At 51.6% G+C, this 13,427-nt stretch overlaps 1 protein-coding gene across 1 annotated transcript in view; it reads left to right on the top strand.

Annotated features, from left to right (window-relative positions):
* Nucleotides 1–9,977, top strand: part of GALNT14 (polypeptide N-acetylgalactosaminyltransferase 14) — a 217,041-nt gene extending 207,064 nt beyond the window's left edge. The window contains exons 14-15 of the mRNA XM_055399652.2: nucleotides 8,142–8,261; nucleotides 9,440–9,977. Of these exons, the coding sequence (XP_055255627.1) occupies nucleotides 8,142–8,261; nucleotides 9,440–9,598 (279 nt within the window). The 3' untranslated portion in view covers nucleotides 9,599–9,977. The remainder of the gene's footprint in view (nucleotides 1–8,141; nucleotides 8,262–9,439) is intronic.
* The last annotated feature ends 3,450 nt before the right edge of the window (nucleotides 9,978–13,427 follow it).

Raw genomic sequence — 13,427 nt, 5'->3', positions numbered from 1 at the left:
GATTATGGCCACTGCCTCAAGTAACATGTGGTCCCCATCCCCACGCAGCCTTCAGTGGCTCCCCAGAGTCTGCCACAAAAACCCACGGCCTTGGCCTGGCACTTGAGGCATCACACCCCCACCCCCAGCCTCCAGATTGCCGAGATTTTTCCAAAAATCATCTCTGCTCCAGCAGGACATGGGAGGGGGCTGCCTGAGTCAGACAGGAAAGGGGGATGGAGACAGAGGTGTCAGCTGTGCTTGAAGTGTGGCAGCGTGGCTGAGAATGATCCCACTTGTCGGTGGTGTTTTATAAAATGTGTGAGGAGATAACGCACATCGCTCTCTTCTGATTCTGTGTGTGGGCCCTGCTTTTGGGGGATTGCAAACAGCCAGAATGTCATTGCCCCCCTTTCCCTGGAACAGAAGTTTGCCTTGTCGGTTTGTAGCAGAGCAGGGGTTCTTCTGGTACTTACTGTCTTTGGTTGCATAAGAGGTGGCAGCGGGTAGCCACAGGCTCTCTGGGTCTCAGGAAGGAGCCTCCCCGCCCCTGTAACCTGGCCAAGGGAGATGCTGCCAGGCCTTCATTTGACTAGAAGGGAAGGGTCCCTCTTCTGGCTGACATTCTGGTGGAGTGAGGAATGGGAGAACAAAGAGCTGTCACTGTTGGAAACTACAGCTTATCACGGAAACAGTCTTCAAGTGAGCAAAGAGTTCTTTTCTAGAAGATCTTGCCAAGCTGTCACTCCTCTCTGCTTTGGAGAGAACAGTTGGGTGTATGTGGCAGCAGTTTGAATTCGGGATAAGGAAAGAACACATGAGTTAGGAAGAAGTTCAGTTTTCATCAACAGATGACCCCTACTGAGTGTGCTTGGTGCCCCAGGCACCAGGCTGCATGCTGGGGTGCAGGGTGGGTCTAAGCCGGGTTAGACACAGCTCTCTCCTAGCGGGGCCCACAGCCAACAGCAGGCCTGGGGCCTGTCCAAGTATTCTGAAGGTGTTGAGCCCATGAAGAGAAACCCACATAGTTATTTCAGCCAAGCTGGTCCCCCAAGTGTGTGCCTGGGGGTGCATGCGTGTGTCTCTGGGTGTGTGCGTGTTCAAGCCCGTGTGTGCCTGGAGTGTCACCCTTGTGGGATTGCCTTGGGCTACCTTTCTTTTCTGTCAGTGTCTGCCCCTCCTTCCTGCGTAAACTGCCTGGCCTGTCTTCCTGTTTCCCGACCCCTCCTGCTAACGCACTCACCCTCCTTTCCTGCTCTCTCTTCCCACATCTCTGGCTTCTACCCCTTGGCCGTTCAGAGATGTCGCATTGCCCCTCAGACCCCGGACTCTCTCACCTTCTCTCCTGACCCCGCCTCTCTGTCTCTGAGAGGCCATGTCAAGGAAGTGATATAAAAACCCAATTAAGTAGATATTATCCTCATTTTGCAGTTAATGAGACTGTGGTCTGGAGAGATGATCCTAGGTCAGACGCTAGGAAGTGAGGAAGGCAGGATTTGAAAATCTGGCCGCCAGAGTACATCAGTTGTTGCTGCTGCTGCCGCTCAAGTCATAGCTGATCCCAGGGCTCTTTTGTTCTATTGAATCTCAGGAGAAGATGTCCATCTCTGGGCCCCCTCCTCCCGGTTGTAATATTAAAACTGGAGATCAGGTCCTCCTTGACAGGAGATAGCTGGCATGAGGTTCTTCCTCTTGGCTTGTTTCCAATGGCTGCCCCTATGAGGAGGAAACCAAGGTCACGCCCCATGTCAGGGACCTGGGAGGGGGCAGACCTGACATCGATGGGAACTGAGCAAGAATGTGAATGGAGGCCCACTCTCTGCAGACGCCACACCAGCCCAGGGGACACATGCAGCTCTGCCTTCCAGCCCAGGCTGCCCACTTTTCTTCCCACCTCGCCTCTGTCCCCACTGTGAACTCCCAGCCTGCATCTCACCGTGTGGTCACTCCCCTCCAAGCAGTCCCCTTAGGGCCTGGGTGTGGGTACTAGGGACTCAGTCAGTCCTCTGGAATGGACCCAGGGAGAGAGATCCATGCAGGTCCTGAATTGGGCTTGGGTCATTTGGGTGGTAGGTTCTGGGGTCCTTGACTTGTGAGCAGAGCATGGGGGTCTGGACCCTTGAACTCTGCTTCCAGCTGGCCACTCACTCCCCAGGTGGCATGTCCCTGGGCACGTGGGTGTCCACGATGTTGAGAGGAGTCCATATGACCATGGCTGTTTTCTGGCTCCAATGCTGGCTTACCACCCTGTTCTACCCGCAACCCCATCCATCCCTCACCCTGCCTCACCTTCCTTTCTTCGCTTGTTTGTCATCCTTGGGAACAAAATAGCTAACCTGAGTGTGTATTCAAGATGGTGGCAGCCTGGTACCTTGGGTAGAGAGTAAGAGAAATATACCATCAGTTTGCAAATATGTGAAGCCCAGGAGCCTCCTGGGTAATAAGTTTCCTGTCAATTTTATTAGATTCCCTAGAAAAATATTTGTGAAGGATAGAAAGAAGACAGATGTACCAATCTAGCCATATCCCAATTTAAAGAAATGGGAAAAACATAAAACTTTTCAATGTGTCCTCCTACCTGGAAGCCCAACAGTTCAGGCTACCGGCTTGTGAAGGATTCAGGCAGGCAGCTGGGTGGCCTGGAGATGAAGATCAAAGCCCTTCCCCCCAAACCCACACTCACACTGGCGCCTCTCCATGAGTCTACACATGGGACAGGCTGCCAGCAGTCACTTCCCCACCTGACACCACCCTTCCTCCCCAGCTATCTCATCGCACCCTTGGGCGTGACCCCAGCACCACTGCCTCTCAAATGTCTCTCCTGGGAGGTAGAGCAAAGGCAGTTTTCCAAAGGGAGACCTCCAGGGCTGTCTCTCCTGTTGGCATCCTGCACCAGCACAACCAACAGGCAGTAACTGAGCTCTTGGTCCGTGGCCAGCACTGTCTGGACACGTCTGCGCATCACCCTCATGTAAGGGGCTGCTGTTACCTTCATTTCACAGATGAGGAGACTAAGGCGCAGAGTTAAGTAGCTCATCCAAGTTTGGGGGTTCATAAACAGGCGAGCCAGGATCCCTCCCCTGGCAGTCACTCCAGGGCCCAACACAGTATGTACTGGATGTATTCTCACAGCGTGGAAGGAAAGGACAGGATGGACTGGAAATGAAGACTCCAGAGTGAGTCTAGTGAAGATCCCAACTAAAGGAGGGGAGCATGTCCCAGAGCCTTCCTTGGTCAGAGGGCCCCAACCTGGGCGTGGCTGAGCTCTGTCCTTGCGGGTGGTGAAGCCCCCCCAGCACGGCTGATCAGTGCATCCAGGGGACCCCACAGCTATACAGGTGCATCAAGAGGTCAGCTAAACGTAATGTTCACTTGAATCCACCCATTCATGCCCAACATCTTGTCTGAAGTGTGCTTCTAGGGCATGTTTGATGGACTAGTGTGATGCCTGGAGTGGCCTAAGAGGTTCAAGGCCAACCCATGGCTCTGGGTGTGCTAGGTTCGGATCCCATCTCACCAAGGGGGTCCCATGTTCACAGTCTACCCTGGGCTCTGCTCCTGGCATTGCCCAGAGCAACCGTTGACCTCAGTCCCCCTCCCATCAAATCGTACCTACCTCCCACAGTGGCTGTGAGGGTCTTGTAGACAATGAAAGTGAAAGATCTAGGACAGGAGCACCCCTTGGCATTACTTAATTGTGGCTGCCTAAGTACTCTTGCCTGGAAAATCCCATGGACAGGGGAGCCTGGTAGGCTGCAGTCCATGGGGTCACGAAGAGTTGGACACGGCTGAGCGACTTCAGTTTCACTTTTCACTTTCATGCATTGGAGAAGGAAATGGCAACCCACTCCATGTTCTCGCCTGGAGAATCCCAGGGACGGGGGAGCCTGATGGGCTGCCGTCTATGGGGTTGCACAGAGTCGGACACGACTGAAGCGACTTAGCAGCAGCAGCAGCTATCACAGAGCAGCCAGCAGGGCTGACTCCCATCCTCTGTTTCTTCTCTGTTGTTTATTCTTCCCCACGTGGGGGAATTTTTGAAATGGAAACTTACCACCAGCAGAAAATGAGGTGCACTTCTGCCTAAAGGAAAACACAGCCCCCTAACTTCTGTCAACTTGGGAATGTTTCTCTGTCCTCACTCAACCACTCCTCCTTCCCATATGTTGGGAAAATATTGTTCACGGAGATTCTGCTCCAGGGGCCAGACCCGTGGAGTTCCACGTGCATCTTACTTCACCTGCACAACAATCTCATGAACCATGTCAGTACCCCCATTTCACAGATGGTGTAAGCAAGGCTTAGACAGATTGACCAAGGCTACCCAGGTCATATGAGAGTCTTGCCAAAACAGGGTTCAGACATGGGCCACCTGCCTTCGGAGAGCAAGCTCTTAGACTAGGCTAAGTTTTCTCAACCACAGCACTATTGGCATTGGTATTAGATGATTCGTCATTGTAGGGACTGTCTGTGCATCGTAGAATGTTTAACAGCATCCCTGGCCCCACCTACTAGCCAGTAATATCCCCAACGTAGTGATAGTAGTCAAAAAATGCCTTCAGACACTGCCCAGTGTTTCCTGGGAAGGTGGCTGGAGGCAAAAGCACCTGAGCTGAGAAATACTACCCTAGACTTATTGCTTCTTACTTGCTAGAGGTGACTCTGGACCATTCTAGGGTCAAACCCTGTGCTGAGCCCCTGACTTAGCTTCCTGCCTACTTCCTTCAGAACTTTGCTCCTTCAGGTATCTTCTCATGAGAACTTCTTTCCTCTCTGCTTCTCCATCCAGGGCAGGATGGTGAGCCCCAGGCTGGGTACCGTGGCCAGATGGGCATTTACTAGAGAGAGGCCTGCTCTCCACTGACAAGCACCATCATCTCCACTCACACTGGCAACTCCAGAGATTTCCTCTGAGCACAGAAGGCCTGCAGGTGGTCCAGCCTGGACCATACCCTTCCCATTATCAGTCCCCATCTTTCAGGGCAGAAGCAAAGCAGTTCAAGGGCCAGGAGGAGATGCCCTCCTCCTCAGCCCCTCATCAGTCTGTCCCGGAATGGGGCAAGGCGGCCCATGCCGCCTCCAGGATGGCCTCTGGGGTCTTCCCATGGATACGGCTGTCTTTGTGCACTGGGTTGGGGGCTGGGACTTCTCCAGTCCCCCAGATGGAGCTGTCAGTGCTTGGCGATCAAGGCCAGGCCGGCCTGAGCCACCAGTGCTGCCTTCTTGAATTCATTTCTGACTCTGAGATTCATTTAATAAGCCCATTCATCACTGGCCATTCTGGGAAGCCAGACAGGCCACAGAATGGGAATTGGAAACCCTCACCTCACTTCCTGCCCTGCCTGCTCCTGTGTCGTGCTTCCCGTTAAGCTCTCTCCTCTCCTCTGCGCTCCTCTGGGGAAATGCAAGACTAGTAAAGCACCAGCTAATGGAAAGTCCACGTGGTGTGAGGACTTCGATCCCTGTCTGACCTCCCTGGGGGGTGGTCGGCTCAGCCCCCAGCTCCCCAGTGTACCATGTGCGTTCCTTCCCAAAAGGCATTTGTGGATGGCGGGTTATCTCGGGGCACAAGGATCCCCTTTCCCCACCCTCCCGCCTGCCATCCCCAGCATTTCTGGGTTTTGAAGTCCCTAAGATACTTAAATGCCAAAATGGGTTTCCAGAAATTGTGGTATATGTTAAGTTTTTGTGTTTAATCAGTTAACTTTTTTAACATAGAAAAACACAAAGCTGGTGTATTATAGTGATCATAAGGTAATTACAGGGTTTATTTTTAAAATGATAATTCATGGTTCACTGCAAGTTGTGTGGTTGGGTAACAGGACAGAGCGATGAGCCTCATCTTCTTTCTGTATCGCTGTGTGTTTAGCCTCATTTCCCGACAATATGGAAGTCTAACATTGAGGCCAGTTGTACTGTGGGCCTAGGCAAATGGCCCCCGGGCAGCCCTGCCCATGAACACCAGCCCTTCTCTCCCCTCTCCACTGGCCAAGGGATTGTCTGGGCTCACACCCAGGACCTGTGTCCACTTTCTTCATTACTCTCCCCAAATGTTTCGGACCCTAGAACCCACCGCTGAGCCTGATTCAGGACCCACGTGGATCTCTCTCCCTGGGTCCATTGCAGAGGATGGACTGTGTCCTTAGTACCCACATCCAGGCCCGAGGGGACCCCTTAGAGGGGAGTGACCGTGCAGGGAGGTGCAGGCTGTGAGTTCACGGTGGGGACAGAGGCAAGATGGGAAGTAAAAGTGGGCAGCCCAGGCTGGGAAGCAGAGCTGCGTAGGTTCCCTGGTCTGTTGTGGGGTCTGCGGAGAGGAGGCCTCCACTCATATTCTTGCTCAGTTCCCATCAGTGTCAGGTTCCCCCCTCCCCAGCCCCCAACATGGGGTGTGACCTTGGTTTCCCGTCTCATAGGGGCCGTTGTTGGAAGCCGGCCAAGAGGAAGAACCTGCTGCCAGCTGTCTCCTGTCAAGGAGGAACTGATCTATAGTTTTAATATTTACAACCTGGAGGAGGGACTCTCAGAGACAGACATCTTCTCCAGAGATTAAGTTGAATAAAAGAGCCCTGGAACCAGACATGATTCCAGCAGCAGCGGCAACAGCAGCAGAGAGGTTGGGGAGAGTGGGTGCTGGGGCCACTTCCTTAGGGTGACCTCTCTGACCTTACCTTCCTCATCTATAAAAGGGGGGTGATAACAGTTCCTACCTAATTGGAGTCGCATGGTTAAGTTAACGTGTGTAAAGCTCCCAGAACAGCGCCTGGTACACGGTAAGTGCTCGAGAAACGTGAGCTGGCGTTAGCCGTATCGTCATGGTTCTGGCATCACCTCCATGCGTGTGGGTGTCTTCCCCTTTCAGCTAACCCTGGAGGAAGGCAAATGGTACGTGTAAGATGGTGATGTTCACCAGGCCAGAGGAGTAGTATGCATTTCCTAATGTGTTTATTATAAAACAGTTTTGAATAGATATAGAACTCGTTGGAGGAGTATGAAGAACCCCCGTGGACGCATCCCAGGCTTCAGGAATTTTCACTTCACAGCCAGTCTTTGTTTGCCTCTGTGTCCGTCCTCCTCCCCAGGAGTAGTTTCTGGACTAGGCCTTTTCCTGGCACCGGCGGCCTGCTATGGCATCAGAGCATCAGCTGGAGAGTGGGGGTGTCATGGAAGAGGAGGGTTACAGTGCTTACTGGGACCCTCTCTGCAGCTCCCCTTGGGGCATCCAATTCACAAATCTTCTCTATCCCGTGATGAAGGCGAAGGACAGACGCTATCCCTGTTTTACAACCTGGGGGAAAACCTCTTGAAGGTTCGCGTTTGACAACTAATATGTCAGCATTCCCGCCCCTGATCTAAGAGCTAGGCAGTGGCCCGGGCTGCTTCAGCTGTTGGCTGCTCTCCGGCCTGTCGCACTTGGAACTCGTTTCTCATGTGAGCCTCACTGGACGCCCCTTTCCCTCTGCCACCAGATCTCCTCTCATCCGTCCAGTTCCTCAGCTCCTCCAGCTGCAGGAGCCCCAGGGCCGAGTGCTGGGTTCTCCTGGAGCACTGGTGTGCGTGCGCCCCCTTGGAACAGTTTTATTTCTTGTGACTTCCTTCTTTCCATCCTGCTCGTCCTCCACCCCTCTGTCAGAACACCTCCTCATTCCCCTTGTCCCTCTGTCTGCCTGTTGTCAGAGCTCTCATGTTCTCAGGGCACCGATTTGGACGTCTTTTCAAAGAAGAAGAGATGTTCTAAAGCCAACTGCAGGGGGCGGGGGGATCCCTGGTCACCTGCCAGGTGGCTGCTTTAAACATCAAGTGTGGGGAAGAGACACACATCGAAACAGAGAAACTAGAGGCTGTGACGCTTAGCTGGGGTGTCATTCAGTCTCCTCCCAAGCCCAGAATTGTTCCTTGCCTCCCAGTGGTGACCTGCCTGCCCCAGGCTGGTCCCCTTCATTGGAGTAGGGGCAAGGACTTCACTGGAGGTGTGACCTGAGAGTCTCTGACTCTTGAGTGGCATTTTCCCAGGTGACCTGTTGACAGTGGGGTCCTCCTAGGACCCCTGCCCCAGTGCTTTGTACCAAGCTGTGCTAATTGTCACATGTGGGCACAGTAGTGTCCCACCAGGGTGGCTTCTAAGCACCCTGAGGTGACCCTGCCTGGCCTCTTCTCTCCAGATCTGGGCCTTCACCTACACCCAGCAGATCCTGCAGGAGGAGCTGTGCCTGTCGGTTATCACCTTGTTCCCTGGCGCCCCAGTGGTTCTTGTCCTTTGCAAGAATGGAGATAAAAGACAGGTAAGTGCTCAGTGCGTCCGCCCTGGGAGGTGGCCGCCTGTGTAGGTCTGAGTCTGTGTGCAGGAAAGAGAGAGGCTAGAGAGGAGGGAGAGTTGATAAAGAAGACATCCTTCTGGCTAGGAGAGAGGAGGGGAACTCTGGTACCATCTGTGGTGCCCAGGCAGCCATCAGCTACCATGTGAAAGCCTGTTGACCGTGTCGGACCTCTGCTTACACGTGTGTCCTGTACTACCCAGTCTTGCTCAAACGCCCATCAGGATCCCAGAGCATGCTGGGACAGAGGCTGCAGGGCCACTAGGAACCTCGAACCTCTGCCTTTGGGGGTCTTGCCTGGGCTCTGGCAGAATGTCCCGCAAAGTTCATCGCACTCTGGATGCATGACGTGCCTGGTTCCTGTGGGGGCAAAGTTGTTGGCTTCACCCAGTTTCCCACCAACCGGGTCTTGTTTGGTGGGAATGCCCATTTTATGGCTCACCAGCTGTGTGACCCTTGGCAGGTTAGTGGACCTCTCTGAGCCTCAGTTTCCTCCTCTGTGCAATGAGGCTGGTGAGGTACATCGTACAGGGCTGCTGTTTAAAGCAGTTCACCGAGTCATCCATCCACGACACCTGGTCAGCGGTAGTTCCCCCGTACCTGACATCCCCTCCCGCCTTGTCGTGTGTGGTGAGGTGTGGGATGCAGCCACACAAGACCCGCTCTCTGCTTGGGCCCTTGTGTGCTGAAGCTCTTTGGAGGAGCAGAGATTCAGGCACAGGGAGCTGCCCTTCCACCCCTCCTGCTTCACCACCCGCCCCCCTCCCCCCAGCCACTCTCACCCACTTCATGACAGTGTGGATACCGAGTGTGGATCATTTCTTTAGTTGCTTCTGTGACTAACTTGCTTCACATTTTCTGGCCTAGTGCTTGGAAAGTTATTGCCTTCTAATGAGTTTTCCTAGCAAACATATTGATTTTGCTTTTACTTTTTCTAATCCGATTTTTTAAAAAGCCAGCAACAATACCTGGGAAGGCAATTGCAGCTTTCTTCCTCCTTGAGACCATGAAGTCAAGTCTCTGGATGACCCTAGCTCTGTGGTGTCAACATTTCTGATTACACTGGAACTCCTGATACTGTTGCTAGGACCCAGGGCCTTAGTCGGAGAATCCCGCTTAATCCTCTCCCCTCTCCGTCTCTCCAGCAATGGGCCAAGACTGGCTCCCGCATCGAGCACATGGCGTCCCACCTCTGCCTGGACACAGACATGTTTGGCGACGGCACTGAGACCAACAGGGAAGTCGTCATCAATCCATGTGAGTCCTCACTCATGAGCCAGCACTGGGACCTGGTGAGCTCTTGAGCAAGCACTCGCAATGAGCAGGGGCCATGAGGCAGTGCTTCCCCGGGTGAGATGCAGACTGGAAACCAGGCTGCACGTGGCCGTATGCTTAGCAGAAGCTCTGAATGGGGAGATGGACGCAGAGCTCCCCCCCACCCCCCAGGACGGGAGCGGATGTCTCAGGGAGGATGCAGGCAAAAATGCAAGCCAAGAGGAACTCGGAGACAGATCCCCGTGTTCTCAATGCCGTTAAGTTCCAGTCCTGGCCGGGTGTGCCCCAGAATGGTGTCTGGAGACAGAGATCGGATGGAAAATGATGTTTGTCCCCTGTCTTACAAAAGAGGCCAGAGAAGAACAGCTTTCCTTATCACTAGGCCAGGACTCCAGTGAAAGATGAAGAGTGGAGGTTGTTTTCAAAACAAATAAAGAACTTTAGAAGTTTTGTCTGTGTGTCTCTTACTTTGTTTCCACTTACGTTTGCTCAGAGTTAGGTTAAGTTCTCCTTTGAATTGGGGCGTGGGGCTGATGGGACTCGTGGATGAAGAAGAGGACAGGGAGATGGAAACCTGCACCGCCGACAGGCTGTGCAAACTTGAAAAGAGATATAACTTCTCTGATCCTTCATTTCCTATGATGTCAAGCAAGGGAGTTGCAGTGTTTCCTCCCAGGGGAGTCATAGTCTCTCTCACCCAGGAATGCTGAATCTATTTAGGAACCCCAGGCTCTGCCTGTGGAGACCCTGCTGCGCTGGATCCAGGACAGAATCCAGGCTCCTCCCTGGCTGGAATCACTGCCCTAGGCATCTCTGTGGGCCCTTATGATTTTATAGTCTGTGGCCATTGGTTCAGGAGTTTCTTCCGCTGACAAATACCCAGTGTGGTCTGGGAATTGGTTCTGTGGTTGTCCATTCTTAGTAACTAGGGTTTAAGAAAAGAACAGACCCATATTGTTTAAAAGTTCCCAGAATATGCCAGTACATTCTCAGCCAAGGTAAGTTCACTGCATGTCAATTAGTAATGGTCTTAGCTGTCTATCACCAAGTAACAAATGACCCCAAAACTTAGCAGCTTAAAGCAAAGCACATCTCTGATCGGACAGTTTCTATGGGGTGTGGCCTCACCAGGTCCCTTGCTTCAGGCTGACTTCAAAGGTTGCAATCAAGGTGTTGCAGTGGTTGTTGGTTCCTCACTGTTGGCCCAAAGCTGCCCTCAGTTCCCTGCCATATAGGCCTCTCCAGCCCAGCGACGGAGCCACGCGAGCCAGGAAGGCAAGGGTGCGGGCGAGATGGAAGTGACCGCCCTTTCCAGCCTCATCTCACGTTACCTTCCATCACTTGCGCCCCATTCTGTTTGAGAGAAGCAAGTCACAGGCCCAGCCACACACAAGGGGAGAGGATTTCACAAGACAGCTGGTGCCAGGAGGTGGGGGTCACTGGGATCTGTTTTAGAATCCATCTCCCATCTTATACACTAAACAGGTGTCTGTCTCCCATTCATCCAGAAAGCCTTCGGCAATGCTGTTCAAGCTCCTCATTATAAAATCTGTTACTGTGGAAAGTGAAGGGCTGAAAGTGCACACCCAGCATCTCCTCTGGTGACTGAATTTGTTTATGCTTTGTCTCCTATTGCCATGTTTAGTTACAATTTGGCTCTTTTATGGGGCTGTGTCACTTCCTACTGTGGAAAGGAGACAAGGCCACAGTAAAGACATCTATAGAAGTGTTCTATTGGCTCCTTAAGCTACGTGTCCTTGGGGTTTAAACCAGGCTTGCAGAGAACAGTTAGTTTCACTAGCGCCCTCTCCCCTAAGTCAGGGGAGCAGATTCTACACTAGAATGGCTAAGGGAGCTGGTCTGAGTCCTTGTCTCCCTCCATCTCTGTACCTATCTGGGACTTCCCTAGTGCCAGGAACACTGACTCGTGCCTTGCTTCAGCTCCAGCACTGGGTCATCACGCTGACTGTGAATGTCTTCCTAAATGATGATTGGAAACGTTATTTCTTGTTCAAGATCAAGTGACATTACTTTTTTACTCGCCCTGTGTAGTCACAGTGTAGGTGATCATAGGTCTCTCTCAAATACCCAAGAACATAGGGAAACAGAAATGGAGGCCTCTATCCCAGAGGATTGCCGACATCCATCGGATCATCGAAAAAGCAAGAGAGTTCCAGAAAAACATCTGCTTTATTGACTATGCCAAAGCCTTTGACTGTGTAGATCACAAAAAATTGTGGAAAATTCTTCAAGAGGTGGGAATACCAGACCACCTGACCTGCCCCCTGCGAAATCTGTATGAGGGTCAAGAAGCAACAGTTAGAACTGGACATGGAACAACTGACTGGTTCCAAATCAGGAAAGGAGTACATTAAGGCTGTATATTGTCACCCTGCTTATTTAACTTCTATGCAGAGTACATCATGAGAAATGCTGGGCTGGATGAAGCACAAGCTGGAATCAAGATTGCTGGGAGAAATATCAATAACCTCAGATATGCAGATGACACCACCCTTATGGCAGAAAACGAAGAACAAAAGAGCCTCTTGATGAAAGGAAAGAGAAGAGTGAAAAAATTGGCTTAAAACTCAACATTCAGTAAACTAAGATCATGGCATCTGGTCCCATCACCTCATGGCAAATAGATGGGGAAACAATGGAAACAGGGACAGACTTTATTTTGGGGGGCTCCAAAATCACTGCAGATGGTGACTGCAGCCATGAAATTAAAAGACGCTTGCTCCTGGGAAGAAAAGTTTTGACCAACCTAGACAGAGTATTAAAAAGCAGAGACATTACTTTGCCAACAAAGGTCCGTCTAGTCAAGACTATAGTTTTTCCAGTAGTCATGGATGGATGTGAGAGTTGGACCATGAAGAAAGCTGAGCACTGAAGAATTGATGCTTTTGAACTGTGTTGTTGGAGAAGACTCTTGAGGGTCCCTTGGACTGCAAGGAGATCCAACCAGTCCATCCTAAGGGAAATCAGTCCTGAATATTCATTGGAAGGACTGATGCTGAAGCTGCAGCTCCAATACTTTGGCCACCTGATGTGAAGAGCTGACTCATTGGAAAAGATCCTGATGCTGGAAAAGACTGAAGGCGGACGGAGACGGGGATGACAGAGGGTGAGATGGTTGGATGGCATCACCGACTCAAAGGACATGAGTTTGAGTAAGTTAGCTCCAGGAATTGGTGATGGACAGGGAAACCTGGTGTGCTGCAGTCCATGGGGTCGCAAAGAGTCAGACACGACTGAGCAACTGAACTGAACTGAATCCCAGAGGAGCGAACATTTAAAAAAAATCTCAGCTGCTTTGATGTAGCAGAAAAGCTTAGCCTCTGGGTTACCTTCCTCTTCCTAGTGAAAGACTCCAGGATGATAACAAAGACTCTGTGGAGGAGCTGGGGAGTAATCTGCTAATGGAGATACCAAAGGTTCACATTTGAGCTTCAGGGTGTGCATCATAAGGCCTCCTTAGTGGAAAGCAGAATTTAAAAACTGATGCAAATAGCTGCTTATAAATAGCTATATCACTGCCTGTGTAGTGTTATCCAAACAGCCTCTCTTTACTAAGTTGATACTGATGAAGCCAAAGTAAGAGTAAATTGTGATTTAAAAGCAAGAATAGCAGTGGTTCCAAAGCTCTACCAATTCAAGACAAAGCTGATGAAACCTGGATAGGACAGCAACCTGCTCCAGTCTGAGATGCCTGCATCCTGCAAATACAGCAGAGCGTGTGTGGCCAAGCTTTGCCCAGAGGCCAGGTCTTTTGGTAGGTGCTGAGTTAGAGGCCTCAGTCAACCTGATTATTGAGCTTGAATGTCAGATTTCAGGAACATGGAGAGCTCACTTTGT

The sequence above is a fragment of the Moschus berezovskii genome, chromosome 11 (genome assembly GCF_049115385.1).
Source record: "Moschus berezovskii isolate FMDL1 chromosome 11, NW_MosBer_1.0, whole genome shotgun sequence".
Taxonomy (NCBI): domain Eukaryota; kingdom Metazoa; phylum Chordata; class Mammalia; order Artiodactyla; family Moschidae; genus Moschus; species Moschus berezovskii.
This window is presented reverse-complemented; position numbering and strand designations above follow the sequence as displayed.